At 55.5% G+C, this 17,789-nt stretch overlaps 2 protein-coding genes across 6 annotated transcripts in view; one reads left to right on the plus strand and one right to left on the minus strand.

Moving 5' to 3' along the window:
* Positions 1 to 8,582: 8,582 nt before the first annotated feature.
* The window catches only part of ccne1 (cyclin E1), a 54,070-nt gene continuing 44,863 nt past the window's right edge, over positions 8,583 to 17,789 (minus strand). Inside the window, exons 1-12 of one of the 5 annotated variants that reach the window (XM_088413629.1) lie at positions 13,732 to 14,601; positions 13,195 to 13,246; positions 12,918 to 12,999; positions 12,734 to 12,799; positions 12,064 to 12,233; positions 11,849 to 11,984; positions 11,583 to 11,729; positions 11,144 to 11,239; positions 10,938 to 11,072; positions 10,292 to 10,403; positions 10,061 to 10,218; positions 8,583 to 9,165 (exon numbers count right to left, since the gene is read on the minus strand). In XM_088413629.1, coding sequence (XP_088269755.1) covers positions 9,007 to 9,165; positions 10,061 to 10,218; positions 10,292 to 10,403; positions 10,938 to 11,072; positions 11,144 to 11,239; positions 11,583 to 11,729; positions 11,849 to 11,984; positions 12,064 to 12,233; positions 12,734 to 12,799; positions 12,918 to 12,999; positions 13,195 to 13,208 — 1,275 coding nt within the window. In that variant the 5' untranslated portion in view covers positions 13,209 to 13,246; positions 13,732 to 14,601 and the 3' untranslated portion in view covers positions 8,583 to 9,006. Of the gene's footprint in view, positions 10,219 to 10,291; positions 10,404 to 10,937; positions 11,073 to 11,143; positions 11,240 to 11,582; positions 11,730 to 11,848; positions 11,985 to 12,063; positions 12,234 to 12,733; positions 12,800 to 12,917; positions 13,000 to 13,194; positions 13,247 to 13,332; positions 13,690 to 13,726; positions 14,602 to 17,789 lie in introns of those variants that run through there. The other 4 variants (XM_088413628.1, XM_088413625.1, XM_088413626.1 and 1 more) reach the window with 4 other exon arrangements.
* Positions 14,136 to 16,563, plus strand: LOC148424172 (uncharacterized protein F13E9.13, mitochondrial). The gene is made up of 6 exons (XM_088413630.1): positions 14,136 to 14,889; positions 15,002 to 15,084; positions 15,352 to 15,532; positions 15,628 to 15,778; positions 15,935 to 16,062; positions 16,164 to 16,563. The coding sequence occupies exons 1-6, from the start codon at positions 14,649 to 14,651 to the stop codon at positions 16,358 to 16,360; spliced, it is 981 nt and encodes a 326-aa protein (XP_088269756.1). The 5' UTR covers positions 14,136 to 14,648; the 3' UTR covers positions 16,361 to 16,563.

Here is a 17,789-nt window from a genome sequence, read left to right on the forward strand (position 1 = left end):
CGGAGGCAAACTTGGGGTTTAGGCGGCGTATACGGAGCGCGGCGGCGAAAACTTTGGCGCGCCCCGCAAAACACGGAAGATATTCCGACCAGAGGTTCGACGTCGGAAGCGAGCTTTCCGGCGCGCCTTTGAAGGCGCTCCGCCGCCGTGCCGTCCTCTCCTAGCGGCGCCTCCCAAAATACGCTGGGTCCAAATGGGAAGGGAGCGGAGGGGGAACGTCGCCCGGCTCCGGTAAAAAAACCCCCGCCTGGATTTGGCCCCACCGTTTTGAGGGGGAACCTAGCAGGAGCAGAAATTTCGCTTTTCCCGTGTTTGTTTTCGGCGACGGCGGAGGATTTCCTTTGTTTGGAAGGACGGCTCCAAAAAGTTTGGCAACTTTTTTTCTTTTTTTGGCAGAGCTCTTTGCAAACTCGCTTTCTGGACCGAGGGCGCCGGCGGCCGCTCGCCTTCATTTAACCCGGGCGGCCGGATGATCGGCCTCGGAATTTTCATTTCGGCTCTCGGCTCGGGACCTGAGCCGCGCCTGCGCATCGGCACGTTTGCGTGCGCTCCGGTATGTGCGCGGACAAAACGGACGCGCGCGGGCCATTGCTTTCGGCTGCGCGGCGGGGGCCCCATCCCGTCTTGGGCTCCGGGCGGGGACGCCGTGCGCCCGCGGGGGGCGTTTTGGCATTTTTTGGCTCCTGGCGCTTTCAGACAAAATGGAAAGGCGCGGGTGCGGAGGTTTCGCGCTTTTCACTTCCCAAAAAGTGGACGGCGGCCCTCCGGGACCGGACTTCCACCCCTGCGCGCGAGCCTTTACTGGGCCGCTTTGGCCCCAAACGGGCCAAACGGCCGAAAGGGTCCGTGACGGCCAATGCCGAAAAGAAATTCTAAGAAAAGTTTCCTTCGAATATATATATATTGTATGCGGGGCTCAAGTGAAAATACATCCCTGGGATGAAGTATATGGGATTGAATGTCTGGCCTCCTAAATAAAAACATAAAAATGCTTTGAGTGAGAAGTATCCTGGGGTTGAATCCCAGACCCTTAAAAAAAACGTCCATGGCATTGAATGAGTTCAAGTTAGGGACCAGGAAATCCGTGATGTGGCTGGGATGTCCCCGCCTACCGTAGAGAAAAAAAGCCTGTTTTACTTTGTCGGAGGGAGCGGCCCAATATTTAGGCCCTTTTGCCAAGACTTGTGACGCGTAAGATGCATTACGTCGATGTGATGTTCCCGCCGCTTTGCTAGGACCCCCCCCCCACCCCCACCCCCCCGTCCGTCCGTCCGTCCGTGTGTCGGCAGGGGTCAAGGAAAAATTAAAAAAACGTCTAAATGCGTTTGCATCGTTCGTCTTGATGCAACATCTGGACGTCTAATGACTTTGTCCTAACGACGTGCGCGCGTCCAATCGGGAAGCACTCCATCACGCTGGGGCGGGCGACGCCCTACTTTCTCAACACGCGCGCGGCCTGACGCACCTGCTGGTTTTTGTTTGTTGTTTTTTGGGCTCGCGACTGGGCCGAAACGTTTCTAAGAAGAAGATTTAGCACGTCCCGGTGGCGATGGCGAGCGCCAGCCGGGACGCCCGCCCGCCCGCCCGCCCGCGTGCCCAGCGTTTTGACTGGAGCCCACTGGACAATTTCACAACAAACAATCAAGTTGTGGACAGGGCAATAAAAAGGAGCAAACAAATGACAAGGCCACTCCCGAAGCGCTTCACTTCAAGTCCCACATTTGCGCCGATTTTCCGACATATTGTTAAGCAGTTGTTGAAGGGGTGCGCCCAAAAACCCTTTCGCATTCACTAGGATTTCAAACCGCACTACGTCCATATTGAACCGGACCCACGGGCTTCCCGTGCGCCCCTCCGCTATCTTTAATATGTCAACGACGGGTCGAGTCATACGCCGCGGGGTGACGATGAGCCAGAAAGTCAAAAGGCCGTCGGCTTGGGACGATGGAGAGGAGGAACAAAAACAGGCGCGCGGAAGCCGAACAAAGGGAGGCCCCGGACCTTTCTGCCGTCGCCGGTTGCCATGCCAAGAAGATGAGGGCGGACGCCGCGCGCAAATTCACGCCACGGCGGAAAACGTCTGACGTCGGCGGGCTCGGCTCGGCTCGGGCGCCGTTCACGCGCGTCGACCCAAACGCCGGCATCTCGCCCTCTTTGCCCCCCCCCCCCCCCTCGCTATCTCTCCGCGCGTCCAATCACAAGGCAGTCGGTCCCTCTCAATAAAACAAATTAACTGATTAGACGTTTTAATCTCACTTGTCTTTGACCTTGTCGAATATATTAGCGGCCAGGCAGGCGGGCAGCTGCTTTGCGTCAATTCCGCCTTTTGTGATTTCTTTTTTTTATGATTTTTAAACGGGCGCAGGCGGGCACCAGGGCCGACCTTTCTGCTCCTTTGGACTTTGGCGAGTCGCCGGCACGCGGGCGGGACACTTGTAGCCAGCCGCAGCAGGTAGGAAGCGCTTGGTGGCGGCATTTAAGCGGCTTCTACTCAAGCTACTGTATGAAGAAGTTGACATTTGACAACAACCTACATGTTTGCAGTCCGAACACCGAGCAATGCGATGTAACCCCCTAAGCCTAAAGGGAGCTCGCGTCATTTTTCACACGCGGCCGGCCGCGGGAGCTTCAAGCGGCACCTCCTGCCGTCCGTCCGGAGTTGGAACAGACATGGCGACCCCCCGCCATTTTTCCACGCGACCGAAAACGACATCCCGACCCATCGAGGCGAAACGATCAGCCGGCTCCAAAACGGCTCATTGACTGATAACTTTGATATTTTTCTTCACCCGTCCGCCCGAGAGGCTTGCAAAAAGAACACAAACAAACAAACAAACAAACGAAGGCCTCCCTACCAATCATAGCCGTCGTCGTCTATTTTCGATCGCGCAAAGGTCACGTCCGCGTCGCGGCTGAACATTCGCTTGCTCGTCGTCCCCGCGCCGCGAAACGCAAAGCTGACAAACATCATTTTGGCACCGCGACATTCGCACAATCACATTCAAGAGCAAAAGCTCCGACGAGTACAAAAGACAGAAGAAAAAAAAAAGACATCAGCAAGAGCATTTCCCGGCAAAAACAATAGTTTCTCCTATTGATGTTAATTTTTCATTTTTGTTCTTTTGGACTCCAACCTTTCGCCATCGTCTGTCTCCCCTTCGGCATGAGAAGGAGCTCGGCGCGATCAAGACGAACCAACAGCACCCCCTGTCGCTGATAGCGCGGCACTGCATCAACAATTAAAAACGGCTGCATCGCGTCCAAAACGCTTTGTTTTTCTTTTTCCTTGTCCTTTATGATGCGATTTTGAAAAGGGTCGTCGGGATTGCCTGCAACGACGTTTAGTCGAAAATAAGAGAGGAAAAAAATGATTATTTATTAGACGTATTGGAGGAAAACCATGTTTTCGCGTCTTTTATAAACAGATTGAACAATACGCCCTTTTAATGAGCTATTCAGACAATAGAGATCTGTGAAGTCAAACGTAATAAGATAAATTCTTGTACTCCCGGCAGAGTTATTTCATCCTTTCATTTTTTTTGCCCGCCTTCTGGATTCATTGTCTGGATTATTATTGTTCTACATTTCGTACTTTGTATTGAAGTTATTACAATGAAAAAAGATCCCGAACGTCCACTTAAATAACACAGGCATGAAAGTTGTTTTTTCCCCCGTTTTGCTGCCCGTCAAGTTAGAAATTGTCAACACATTGCACAAATCTGGCTCATCGTCCCGTCTTGGTTGCGAATGTTGAGATGCGGCTCCGCCGCTATTTTCTGGCGGGCCCAAAAGTCCACCGGTGAAGCCAAAAAGCAGCTTTTTGCCAACGGTTAAAAAAAACAAAAAATCAGGCGCGATATGTTTCCCCAATCCGGTCCTTTGGGACGGCACGCGCCCGTTCTGAAGCGGCTCGGGGTCACGGTCTAGACTTGGGAGGCAAAAGCAGGAGCCGACGCGGGCGGGCCATTCAAGCCGCCGCCGTGAAAAGCTTGGCACGGCCCTAGCCCCCTCCCGGCTCCCATTGAATTTACCGCTCTGTGGAGCGGATACGCGGATGGGAAAAGCGCCGAATCACGCTACGGCTCCCGCAACATGCGCGGATAGCCATATTTCCCCGCCCGTATTTTACATAACCCGCCATGTATTTTGGGTCGGCGATTTAGCGGGCCGGCGGGCGGGGGGTTAAACCGCGCTTCCGTCGGATTTCATCCGTAAGTGAGTGCGGAGATGACCTCCGTGTCACGCGCGTGGATGTTTTGACGCCGTCGTCAAGCGGGCTCCAGCCAGACGATTTGCCGACGAGGGTCAAAACGTTTCCTCGCTCACGGCGGCCTTCATATTTGACCATTACTAGCGATGCACTCAATTGGACGGTATTATGCGGGAAGTTGGCGCTTTAAGCTTATATACACATACGGCGCGCGGGCTGAAACGCCTTTGACACCCCCCGATGCAGACGATCGGATGAGAGACTTTTGCCAAAGTTGAACTTGATCCTTTTGTCTTTGAGCGGCCATCAAATATTCATCGGCCGTAATCACCGGCGAGGAATCCGGCGGACTGAATTATTCATCGCGTGTGTATTTGAAGGCACGGCTTGGAAATATTTCCTGACGCTTGCCACTCTGAGGACGAGGCGCCCCGCCCGGCCCGGCCCGGCCCGGCCCGGCCCCGCCCGCCCGCAACTCAAAATAAGAAGCCGGAAGCCTTCAGAGAACCAAGAACACAAAAGAACTCAAAAGAAAAAAAAAACGGACCGAAACCAAGGTAGATTGCGCAACTGGCATGTGACTTACGGCGCATTATTTCATATCGCCACCCATGCTCACACGGCAACGGCAGAGTTAGCGGCAAGCCGCTAGCGACGCGCTGGAGGACGGCGCTCGGTGAATTTCATAATAAAAAAGCCCTCGTTCGCCGGCGCGCGTTTCCCGGGATCGATAAACAATCGCGACGTCTGAATCCATATTTACATAAAAGGCGAGCTGGGGGAGGGGCTTCACCTGCCGTCAGACGCCGCGGGGGGAGCGGAACGAGACGAAAGAAAGACGCCGAGTGCGTCGGCGGGACGATCGGGTGACGCTGATGGTAACGTGGTGGCCGCGGCGGCCGGGATGCATACCAGCGTTGACGCCGTTTCGTGAAATGTAGAACACTATGGATTTATTTTTGGGAGGGGGGGGCGGCAGTTGTCCTCTCTAATACATAAATGTGTGCGGGGGGCAGGGGGGGTTGGGGATGTGACAGGCAGGCGCTGATCCAAGACATCATTAAGCACGCCGCTCAATTGCCATCTCCGGCGCCATGGCAACAGGCTGAGTGAGGAGAGCGCATCAAAACAAGAAGAGGCGGGGGGGGGGGCGGGCGGGCTCGCGCAACCTGCGCCCGTCGGCGGCGGGTCGACCGGGCGCGAGCCCTGCCCGAGCTTGTCCGTTTTTCCACTTTTCCAGGTTGCCGTCTCTCTGCGACAAAAACGCAGGTTCTCTCGCAAGGGGCCCGTTTCCAAATTTACCACCGTCCCTCGCGCGTCGGCGAGAAAGGGCGGGCCGAGAAAGGGCGGGCCGAGAAAGGGCGGGCCGAGAAAGGGCGGGACGGTCTGCGGACGGCCGTCAAGAAAAAGAAGCGAGCGGCACCCGCATGACCTAAGAACTCATAGCGCGCCCACGCAACCTCCGCGTGTACTCCCCTTAACTTTTTGGAAAAGCCAACGCGAGCGCACATCCGTCCCTTCCAAACGCCCCGACGGAACCCCCCCCCCCCCCCGCCTCCCTTCCTCGCGCCCCCTTCATCGAACGCCGCGGGTCGACCGAGGTCCGTTCGGCCCGCCGTCGGTCGCCGCCCCTTTCAAACGGCCCCACGATTCGGAAGAGACCCTCTCACGAGAAGCGAGTCTCGGACTTTCGCGGATAGAAAAGGGCGGCGGTATTCGGGGCGAAAGAAAAGTCCGGACGACGGCGTTGCGCTTTGCGCGTCGCTAGCCAGGCCCGCCGAAGGGCGGCGGGCGCTTCGCCTCGGACGACGAGTAGCGCCAAGGAAGCGCCCCCGCGCTAGCTCGCTCGCTCGCGGCCGGGCTAACGCACGCCTGGAAAGCAATCTGCGCGGGGAAGGCCCGGGGACGTCCGGCGAGCGTTTTATCTCGCCGAACAGGCCGCGCCTCGGCTTCCGCCCGTCCAAACCCTCAAATAAAGAAAGAAATAATACAAATAAATCACATTGGGAAAGGAGGAAAAGATCCAATCGGCTCTTTTCCGCCGGGGGTGAGCCGGGCAAATCTTTGGCTGTCAAAACACCTTTTGTTGCCACTTTTAAGACGCCGATGCAAAGCGCCGCACGCACAAAAGGAAAAACACAATTGCACCCCCCCCCCCCCCCCAAAAAAAAAAGAAGACGGCAGGAAAAAAAAGGCGCACTCGGCAGATTCGCGCGGTGCTGCGCCGGCATGGGGGGAGGGATAGCGAAATAGCGTTTGAGGGCGACAACATATTTGGGCAAAAGTTAAAAAGGAAAAATCAATCCGAATCTACGAAAATGATAGAAGCTCATGCATATTCATGCAACGGCGTCACTGGAAGATCCTGATGAAATAAGACTAAATGGAAAATAATATTGGCTTTGGGGGGTGTCAGAGAAATCTCAGAAAGGAAGACTAGGACAAGCCTAGCTGCTTAAACAGCAAAAAGAGCAACTCAGACCAGCCAAGATTGACTTTTCTATGCCGGGCGTAGGGAAAAAATGTAACTCGTGGGTCTTCCGACGCTAGTTTCACCGCCCTGCCGTCCCCCCCCCCCCGGCTTTTATTGAGCAAAAGCATAGCAGATTAGGAGACGCGACAAAAGAGCCGGCCGGGCGCCACCGGCGGCCGGGCCGAGGTCCCGGCTCTCACTTTCGTGCGTCAACGGCTCCATCTAAGGACAGGGTCAAGATCAACTGGGATGGCGTAAATGGCTAACAATGAACTAAGCACATAATGAGAACAACCTAATATATGATTCCCTTCACAGGGGGCCGACCCTAAAAGAATAACGTCAGACTTTGTGGAGAAAGAAGCAAAGGCACAAATGTCACTCTGGAAAAACAAAAATCAGGAGGATTTGGATTCCACCAGCATGTTTTAAGCGGGGCCGAGCCCGTACAAATACCTATTTTAACGGGTCGAATAAATTTCGATCCGAAAAAAAGAATTTGACCAGAAGATGGACAAAATGTCGAAAGAATGGCCCGAGTCGTACGAGAGTGATGTCTTAAGAGAAAGAAAACCTTCTACCGAACAAGCCTGCAATCTTAGGAGAATATCCCCCAAAAGCCACAGAACGCCCCGCAAAGAAAATCACGACAAAGCTTTTTGCAAAAGAAATGAGCGAGCCGGCTCGAGGCGTAAACCCGAACCCTGAAAAAAAAAAAGGCCAAGGCCGTTTGAGGAGAACATTCGGAGAAGCCCACAAAAGCGCCGTCGCCTCGGGAGGGAGCCCCTTCTCGTTCGTCTGAAGAAATTGGATGGGGCCGTTCCACTGATGAGCCATACCCAGCTTCAAAAAATCTTAGGAGGTTGCCCTGCGCGCCCCACAAGGGAAAATACAACAAGCGAGCCTGACCCACCCTCAAAAAAGACAAAGCTCCGTCGCGATAATCCCCGAAAATCCATTCCGTGAGAACGCTGTCACAATTCCTCCAAAATATCATCCGGAACAATCGAAGGCAAACTATCCTCCGGGGCGACCGAAAGCAGAATATCCTCCGGGGCGACCGAAAGCAAAATATCCTCCGCAACGATCGAAAGAAAGCCCACGCGGCAATTTCATCGATGAGCATGAACGGACCTTCCAAAAAATCTCACGGGAATATCTTCAGAACTTTCAGAAGGTTTTGGGTTGAACTGCTTTCAGAAACAAAGGGGAGCTTGGCCAAACCTGATTCGGAACTACGATGAAAGGCAGAATCGGGCCGAGTTGACAAGAAAGGAAAGACGAGAAGGCGGGAGGGAGGAAGGCCGCGTCCAAATCTGCCGACGATCGGGACGGCTTAGGAAGGAATTTGGGATTTGCGGCTCAGGAGTTTTCAAACGCCCGACGTGACCTTGGGGGATACGTAACACTGATAATGTATACATTACGTATCAAATCTAAATGGACCTATACGCAATTGGATACACGACGCGCGTTGAGCGAAACTCAGCAAACCGAACTCGCTGAGTAGTTTTCGAAAACCAAGGGGTGGATCAGGTTCAATCTTAGGTAAAGGGATGCGTTTTATCATTTATGAACATTTCATCCGATTAATACTGCACACGTGCATTTCACTTTCGACGAGCTTGTACTTATTTGAAGAGCGAGCGAGCGCCGCACTCAATCGCCGCAAGAGGGAGCCATTTTCTCCTCAGCGCTTTCATCCCTTGTACTCTACTGTAGGGAACGTCATATAGTCGCACTATCTCGGACTTCTTTCCATTTGTACACGATCTGAACATAGATACGTTTATTACACCAAACGATAGCCCTACAGGAATTAGTTTGCATATTCTTAGGTGGGGGAAAAGGGCGCATTGTTGAATTCGGAAGCAATAATATTAGGAGAAACTCCACAAACATCTTGAGAAAAATCTTTAATGAAAAATTTGTAGCAGCATTTGATTCCCCCCCCCCAAAAAAAAACAACCTTTTGGGAGGAGGTGGCGAAGCTTAAAAGTTCTTGTTAAATCCCCTCCATCAAACAGTATTCTCTTTGGGGCGACGTTTCCTTGTAGTCTCTGGCGAGTCGCGCCCAGCCATTTTCAGCTTCTCAAGCTCTGGCCCCCCTCAGACGTCACTCGCGCACACACACCCCCACACACACACAATGCAAAAGCCGGCTGTGTAGCAGCACGGAGCCCGCAGACTCCAGGATCAGTCCGTGGGCTTTTTTACCCCCCCCCCCACCCCGTGTTAAAAACTCGTGTTAAATAAAAGACGTCTTGCCGCTTGAGCAGTTCCAAAAAAGGAGAAAAGGAAGAAAAAAAAAAGGCGGCGTTCCTTAAAAACGAGGCGTTCCATCCCTCCCGGAAGAAGCGGAAAAGCGTCGCGGCGGGGGGCCGGCGTCCGACCGGGGCTCCGTCTTCTCGCAGCTCAGAGGCGGCGTGAGGACGCCGGACGGCAGCTCCAGCTCGGCGTCCCCGTAGGACGCCGCCTTCTCCTGAGACGCCACGGGACACGTTCAAGGCCTCGCTAGCGCCGCTCCTCAAACGGAAGACGCGCTCCTCCGTTTGGGCTCAAATCCCGCTCCTTTCCACGTGACGTTTTAGGGCGCCATTTCCCAGGCGGCCGGCGCTCAGCAAAGGCTTTCCTTTCCCTTTTCCTCGCGGCGCAGCTCCGCTTCATTTAGCCGGTAAGGCTCGAAGGCCAAATCCAAACGTAGCTCCGCACTTTTCCAAAACTCTTGCCCGCCCGGGTCCCGACGAGAAAAAGGGCTTTTTTGCGCTTTCCATGTCGTCCGGCGCGGCGGTTGGCTCTTCTTTTTCAAATAGCCGAGCGCAAAACGCTTATTTTAAAGGGTGGTCAAAGGGCGAGAGGGAGGGGTTTTGTTTTTAGAGGCGCGCGTGTGTGGTCAAATATATATTTAGCCTCATGCGTTTGGGACCTGTTGTCAGTAGTTTATATACTTGTACATCCGGCCTTCATTTAATACTTGCGCCGCACGGGATTTGAAGGCGCGCCTTCGCCAAACGGCCCATTCCAAAGGTTTTCTCATACATAAGGAGCAGTCAAATATTAATAGCCGATCAGAAATGAAGAATAAAGATGATTTGTGGAAAGAAAAGGCCACCATTACATCCAAAGATCGACGCCGAGTTGAAAAACGCAATTACGATTCCATTGAACATTCAAGACGGTTTTTTTGTTTTCGCGCCTCCTTCCCATAGAAATTGCTTCCAAATTGGAGCGCGTGAAAATGTGCTGTTCTACGGGCCATTGTAGAAAATACGTCCGCGGGTTCAAAGCGAAGAACTGACACGGCGAGGAACGCGAGATTTGGCGAGCCAGAAGCCCAAAAGGGTTTAGGAAAGCCGGCGAAGGACGGGCCGACTTACCAGCCACGCCAGGTAGGGGGCGTGCGTCTGGATGTTGTGCGCGTCTTCGGCGGCCACGCCGGCGAAGGTCTTGACGGGCGAGCCGCCCGATTCCCGCAGCGCCACGGCGAAGGGCACCATCCAGCGAACGCACTCCTCCAGCTCCGTCCTCTTTAAGGCTGCTCGGCCCGCCCCCAAAAGGTTAGCCCGGGAGCCGGCGGGCGTCCCGACGGCGGCCGGCCTCGCACCTACCCGACACGTTCTCCGCCAGCTCCAGGGACGAGAAGTGGAAGAGCGCCGAGGCGGCCAGCGTGCCGTTGGGGAACTGCAGGCAGCGCACGTCCAGCGTGCACACGTCCAGAAGCTGCGGAAAAAAAGCCAATAAGAAAAACGGCGGGAGGCTGTGCCGCCGCCGTCTTGAAGACGTTCAAGAAAACGAAGGAAATATTGAGAAGCCGCGTCGGGGTTCCGATATCTCGCGGACGCCTCTTTTTTTTTTGTTGAAGTCCATCGGCTTTGCCGTCGCGTTTTGGCCATCTCACCAACTGTGTTTCCCGCGTTAATCATTCCAAGCGCGCGCAGCGCACGAAATGTTCCGACGGCGGCGGCAGAGGAGGGGGGCAGAACCAAGACGGCGTTTTGGTTTTCAAGGAGGACGGGGGGAGGCCCGGTCTTTCCCGAAGCGCAGGGACGCCGTCGCCCAAAAGAGATTTCTTTCGGGGCTCGGACGCCCGCGTGTCAGCGGAACCTCTCGGAAAGCGCGGAGCCAAGCGTTGGCGACCGACGATTCCAAAAAGCCACACGCGCCGTACTGCGATACTTGGGAAAGCTTAGCCTTTCCGTTGTAGAAGGCGGTCGGGCAAAGCCGGCAAAACCCGGACGCGGGCAAAGGTCTAACCTGCGCGATGCGGGCGAAGGTTTCCCGAGGGTATTTGGGGATGAGCACCTGCTCCCGGTCTTTGAGGTAGGCCACCTGCATGTAGACGTTGAGCCAGGACACGGGCGTCTGCGGGCTCAGGCTCCACTTCAGCTCCTCCGCGGGCACGGACACAAAAGGCGTCATCCCTCCCGCCATCCCTCCCGCCGGCCGCCCATCCGGCTCACCTTCATGATGATGACCTCCATGCCGAGGATCTCGTCCTCCGTGCAGGCTTCGTCCGTCACGTAGGCCAACTGGTAGACCTTGGGCGGGTACATCTCCTGCCCGGGCGAAGAATAATGGCGGGGCACGTCGAGACGGTATTTTACCAGGCGCGCCGAAGAGGGGCCGGGGCGCCGGCCGGAGCTGCGCCAGGGGGGATGGCGACCAAACAGCGGATAATCGCGCAGGAAGACGGAAGCAACGGATAATCGCGTAGGAAGACGGAAGCAACGGATAATCGCGTAGGAAGAAGGAAAACGGAAGCGGTTGAAGCGACGGCAAGGAACGCCGGCCGGCCGGCCCAGCCCATGGTCCAACTCGTCACCGCGCTTCCGCCGAGCCAACCAGTCTAACGGAATAGCTTTGCGCGTTTTCCGAGCGGCGCGCTCGAGACCTCGTTACCTCCACTTTGGCGGCGATGAAGAGGCAGCTGATCCCGATGAGCTGCAGCGTGGACTTGAAGACGTTGCTCTGCGTGGCCATGAAACGGTCAAAGTAGTCCTGCGCCAGGTGGTAGGTCTCGCGGTGGAGCTTGTACACCTCGCTCACCTGAACGCGCCGCCGTAAGCGCCCGCATTAATCTTCAAGTTGTTACCGCCGGGGCGCGGCAGAAAAAAAAGCCGGACGAGCCGCCGGACTCTAGATACAAACAACTCCGCCGCGCTCACCTCCATGAGCCAGTCCAGCAGAACGGCTCTCATCTTGGGCTGAAGGTGAGGATGTTTGTCCATCAAGTGGATGTCGCGCGTGTACGTCTTGTCCTTGGCCAGCATGTTGTTCCACACCGCGTCCTTACAGGCCCAGCTGAAGGAAAGGACAAAGCGCTCGCGGGACCGCTCGCCAGACGCCGCCTCGTGACGGGAGCGCGGAGGAGCGCACCGACCAGAGCGCAGGTAGCGGCGCGCAGTGCACGGGCGTGGCCAAGACGCGGGCCAAGTCGTAATGCGGGAAGCCGGCCTCGATCAGAGCCAGGCGCTGCCGAGCCTCGTCCTCAAGCGCCGACGTCCGGCGGCGAGGACTGGCGTACGAGTCCCCCTCCGACCGCCGCGCCGCCTTCACCGAGGGAAAAGGGACATTCCGAACGCTAGATTGACGCGGGACGCCCCGGAGTCCCCCCGGCCCGATTTTAGGACAGAAGCGCCGCTGCGATTCCCGGGCAAAGCTTTTCAGTAAACCATGTATATGTACATACGTTTAGCTCCGCAGTAGCTTGAAAACGATCCTAACCATTTGAATCGGGTGCGTCGGGGAAGGAAAAGTGGAAAGCGCGCAGGATCCCGGCCCTCCGGGACTGGAGTTCCACAACCGTGTTCTAAATCAGGGGCGGGCAAGTCGGTGTCCTGCGCGCGTTCCACTTTACTCTCCCCAACACACACCATTCAAAGCATCAGCTCATCGTCACGCTCTGCGCAGGACGCCGGCCCTCCCCCGCCCTCCCCCGCCCTCAATAAATCATGCCTAAAGGTTACTTTTAAAGGCGACCGCCGAAAAGAGAAAAAGTTGCCCTTCCGAAGATGGGGCGAGAAGCCCCGGCCCGGTCTGGCAAGTTTTACCTCTCCTTCTCGCTGCTTCTTCTTCTTGGTCATTTCTGCGGCGTCCTCGTCCACGTCGTGTAAATGCTGAAGTCACATCGTTGGGCGTTAGTCGGACATGCCGTATACGAGGAGTTGCTAAGTTTGTCTTTTTTGGGAACAGAGCGCCCTGATGAGAAAGGGAGGGCGAGGGGGCTCCACTCACAATGGCAACATCTGCCTTCCTCTTCCTCGGCCTCGCCGTCTTGACGTTGGCGACACTCTCGGCTTCGAGCTCGGCTTCTTCCCTGCCAAACAAGTCAAAGGCACATGAGACAAAACAAAGCTGTCGGTCAAGTGCGAACGGGACGCCCGCTAAAGCGGAACCAACTCGCTCGCTAGCTAGCTAGCTAGCTCGCTACAGTAGCTAGCCGCGGAGGCTAAAGTTGGGCGCCGGCGAGGGCTGGGGGGGAAGGCAGAAAACGCGACGAATGAGCACTCACCGGCTGGCCGGCATCCTGGTCGCCGAGCTGGCTGGCTTCCGGGGAGTCGACCTGCGAGAGAGAAGCCTTTCAAACTTATTTGGGGGGGGGGGGGACTTTTCACAAGGGAGCGCGAGCGCACTCCCAACCCCCACGCACAGCTGACAAAGCCCGGCTAGTCGTCGTGGCGGGCGAAGAGAACCACTCCCGACGCGGAAAGAGGCCCCGAACCGAACGTTCGCGCTCCAGACCCCGCATCCAGGCGCAAAACGCGTCAAGCTAGCCGACAAAGGGCTCGTTTTGGCGTATCTGTCTCGGCGACGTGCTCGTTTTCCTCTCCTAAACTTTGGACATCCGGCTCGAATCATCATGGCCGACGGGAGTCGCATCGCGCACTCCGCACAAACACAAAACAAAACCAATAAACCAACAAGACACCAAACTAACTCGAAACGATTCGAAATGGCGCGACGAAGCGCCCGGGTGTCATGCCGTGACCGTGACTTGAACGCGTCGTTAACGCGCAGTCTGCGCAAATGCCGCTCGTACACACCTCGATCGAGACGCTTCTCTCCAAGTTCGCGATCAAACGTCGATCACGAAGCCGGCCGATCGATCTGTCGGTCGGCGCATCGATGAAGCAGGCCACGGACGACGGCGGGTCGGAATGAGCGCCTCGGTCGCGCCAAGCGGGGGGGAGGCGATCGGACTTGGCGCTCAAACTTTTGTTTTTCTCCGCCTCCCGGCGACCTCCTTCCGCCTTGCAAGGCGTCGCCGCCTCGCCTCGCCTCGCCTCGCGTCGCGTCGCCTCGCGTCGCGTCGCTCGAGCGGCGGGCAGCGGACACTTGGCTCGGGACGCCCTTGGAAAATCGCGCCCGCGGGGCTTCCGAAGTGGGGTTCGCTGCTCTTTTTACCGGTAAAAGGCCGGGAGGCGTGACCGCCGGGTGACAGCTGCGTAGGCGGGGCCTGCCAGGCGGAAGTAGTCGGCACCGCGTGGCCGGTCTGTCGGATGTAAACAAAGCGCCGAGTAAGCGCGCTCTCGGCCCCGTTTACGTCAAAAACGATCGGCTTGCGAGCGCGGCGGCTCGGCTCGGGGAGGAGTGCGGCTCGGGGAAGAGTGCGGCTCGCGGTCCCGCCGGCCGCGATGTGTATTTGACCAGCCCAAAGCCCGATTCGACGGCGTTAGCTCGCGGCTTTTTCCGCCATGGCGCCCGTTTCTACCGCGGGTTGCCAGATACAGCCCTTGTCGCAGACGTCCTCCTTTTGATTCATCTACCAACTTTGCTCGCTGCCTTAGCAGCCGTTTAAAACACTTGTGCAGTATTTTGACCACCTTCGGTCACTTTCTTCCACCTTATTCTCGCAGTGTTTTTCCGCGTTACGGCAAAAATACAGTCATCGCATTGGTTCCAACACTGCTCGCCCGGCCCAAAGTCGCCTTGGACAGACTCAGTCTCCTCTTCTCTGGTGGGTGGATGTCAATAGCCCGTCAGTGGACCTTTGGATGGTCACGCCTGGCAGTGGACCTTTGGATGGTCGCGCCTGTCAGTGGACCTTTGGATGGTCGCGTGACTAGTGGCTTTGCAAAAAAAGAAGTTGTCCTTCGCTCCCCTGGCTGCTGCGCGGAGCACAAATCGAGCAACATGAAGTGGTCGGACCTCTTCGGACATCTGAAATGCGTTGTTATCGGAATGATCCACGTGAAAGCCTTACCAGGTAACAGCCATTGGCTACGTTGCCTTCATTTAGCAAGCCTGGAACAAAAGATGTCAATTTTCACGATCCGCTTTGGGAAAAAGCCACCATGCGAAACGGTTGCCTTTCACAGGCTCCCCGCTCGGATGCATGAAAATGTCCCAAATCATCGAGGAGGCCTGCAGGGAGGCCGGCGTATACCGCGACGCCGGCCTGGTAAGCGGCGGCGCTTTTTTTTTCCCAACGAGGCCGGTGTCTACCTGTGATTTGGTTTTCACTGGACAGTAAGAGAGAAAACGGCTGGCCGTGGGATGGAACAAAATAACCCCAAAGCGGATTTTGCTGCCTAGTTTACGTTGGACAAATGGGAATAGCGTGTCGGAGGCTTGTGGGGCCACAGAAGAAAACATTTGGGGGCGGATGCTCCCTTGAGATGGAAAATTCCATGTTGATCGTTGTCTGCTATGTGTTAACGCCGCGCAGGACGGCGTGCTGGTGGAGAACATGCACGACGTGCCCTACACCTTGTCGCCGGGTCCCGAGGTGAGCGCCTGCATGACGTCCGTTTGCGCGGCGGTCAGGAGCGTGTGTCCGTCCATACCCGTGGGCGTCCAGATTCTGTCCGCCGCCAACCGGCAGGCGCTGGCCGTGGCCCTGGCGTCCGGTGAGCTCGCCTTCCCGGGAAACTCGCGAGCGATCGGGCTCCGCGGGCGGGACGGAGGCCCCCGGGTTCGCGACGATGACGCGGCGGTGCCGCAGGGGTCCACTTCATCCGGGCGGAGGGCTTCGTGTTTTCCCACGTGGCCGACGAAGGTTTGGTCCAGGCTTGCGCCGGAGATCTTCTGAGGTACCGCAAAAGCATCGGAGCCGAGGACGTGCTGGTCTTCACGGACATTAAGAAGAAACACAGGTACCCCCGCGTTCAAATATGGGACTCCGTACGTAACGGCGCTCGGCTCGGCGCGTCAGCCTCGCGTGCGGAGGTTCCACAAATGGAAAGACGTACAAATCCAGAAAGGAGCGGGCGTAAGCACGGCCTCCGAATAAGAAAGGCGCGCGTCCGCAGCTCTCACGCGCTGACGTCAGACGTAGGCGTGGCCGAGACGGCCCGGGCCGCCGAGTTCTTCCTGTCCGACGCGCTGATCCTGACGGGGGCGTCCACGGGGGCCCGGGCCGACCCCCGGCAACTCAGGGGTACCTTTTCCCCGTCCCTTGCGTGCGCTCGGCTCGGCCCGGCCCGGCCCGGCCCGGCCCGGCCCGGCCCGGCCGGGCCTCACTCGCCCTTCTCCGCTCAGAGGTGACGGCGGCGGCGAGCCTGCCGGTTCTGGTGGGCTCCGGCGTGACTCGGGACAACGCGGACGGCTACCTGGGCGCCGCCGGCCTCATCGTGGGCTCGCATTTCAAGGACGGCGGCGTGTGGAGCAACCGGCTGGACGCGCGGCGCGTGCGCGACTTTATGAGCAGGATGAGACTCCTCAGAGGGACCCCCTAAATTGGACATTTCACTGCCTGCCATTTGAAGAGAGATTGCTAGATCTTCAAAATGATCCGTCGGGGCAATTTGACCCTAGACGCACCATTTTTGGAGCGGTACGCTCAAAAAACGTCCATACAAGAAAACGGATTTTCACTTACGACGATTTGAATCGATCGAAAACGTCACCGCGTCCCTATTAAAATCAAAAATGAAATCGATACGCTTCATGTCTGCCTGCTTCATTTTTTCATTTTTTAAAAAATTTTGCTGTCCGCTTTGGTCCCATGCCTTCTTCTGGCACGCATTCAAAATATTTCAATGTTACAATCGTGACCGATAACTCTCCCGATACGCTCGGAGATCACCAAACCCACACAGGTTTCGCGCTTAGCCGCTCACTCCAAAAAGTTGATTTTGATCTCTCGTTTGCCAAAAAAGTACTGAGAAATATGTTTCATTTGAGCGACACTTTTTCACATCATATTTTGGTGCTGCTATTTCCTTGCGTCAAGTTTTGTTTCATCTCATTTGAGAATACAGCAGCTATATGATTTCCATCTAGCTTGAAAGAGTAGCGCTTATTTTATTGTAAACGTAAAAAAAAAAAAAAAGGGTTTCCCATTTTTCTTCTGTCTTGCATAGCAGACTGAAGTCGCATGATGATTCTTTGCGCATCTATAGATTGAAGCGGCCATCGTTTCGGATTGAATCAAATCCTTTGACCCCCAAATCGGAATGGAATGGCGAGGCGGTTTCCCACCCCTAGTTTTTGAAGATGAAAATACTAATCAACTTGGCAGCTTACTAACATTATGATCGACTAAGTCGACCACGTTTGTTTTGGATCACATTTTCGATTGACGATTTCATTCCAGAAAAGAGTGCTACGCTTAGGCCCGAAACAACATCAACTCAGCAAACCCTAACCCTTTTGGGAAGGTCGAAAAGAGGAACAAATGTTGACTCGTTGAAGCCGAGCGGACATTTCTGCCAAAATGGAGCATTATATCAAATCTATGAAGAAACTGAGGCCATACGAAAGCTCATTCGATTATTTTCATACATTTTACCACGACATTTGTTTATATCCGTTGTTGGTTTTTGCAAACATCTTGTACATACACTTGGAACCTTAGAAATAGTCCTTCTTACGACGCGATTTTTGGGACTCCGAAGACTTCTGTCGGGACCCGTAATTTTATCGGATAGCGAGTTCCGGGGACCCAACGCTTTTCACAGGTGAACCGGTTTTGGGGCATTTTATTTTGAATACTTACATTTGGATCATTCCAGTTTGTGCTGCATTATTTTTAAATACATAAGAGAGCGTAGGGATGTGACTCCTGCAAAAAAAAAAAAAAAAATCGGATGGAGCGGCATGATTTTGTTGTTTTCGTGTATGAAGACCGCACGACGTCAAGTCAGTTGAATTGTCTGGCATCGA

Source organism: Hippichthys cyanospilos, chromosome 4 (assembly GCF_059441005.1).
Source record: "Hippichthys cyanospilos isolate Australia breed blue-spotted pipefish chromosome 4, RoL_Hcya_1.0, whole genome shotgun sequence".
NCBI lineage: Eukaryota > Metazoa > Chordata > Actinopteri > Syngnathiformes > Syngnathidae > Hippichthys > Hippichthys cyanospilos.

Coding starts and splice junctions, on each gene's coding strand:
- LOC148424172 (XM_088413630.1), top strand. CDS start 14,649: ATGTCAATAGCCCGTCAGTGGACCTTTGGATGGTCACGCCTGGCAGTG. Junction 14,890..15,001: donor CCACGTGAAAGCCTTACCAG/GTAACAGCCATT, acceptor TGCCTTTCACAG/GCTCCCCGCTCGGATGCATG. Junction 15,533..15,627: donor GGCCGTGGCCCTGGCGTCCG/GTGAGCTCGCCT, acceptor GCGGTGCCGCAG/GGGTCCACTTCATCCGGGCG.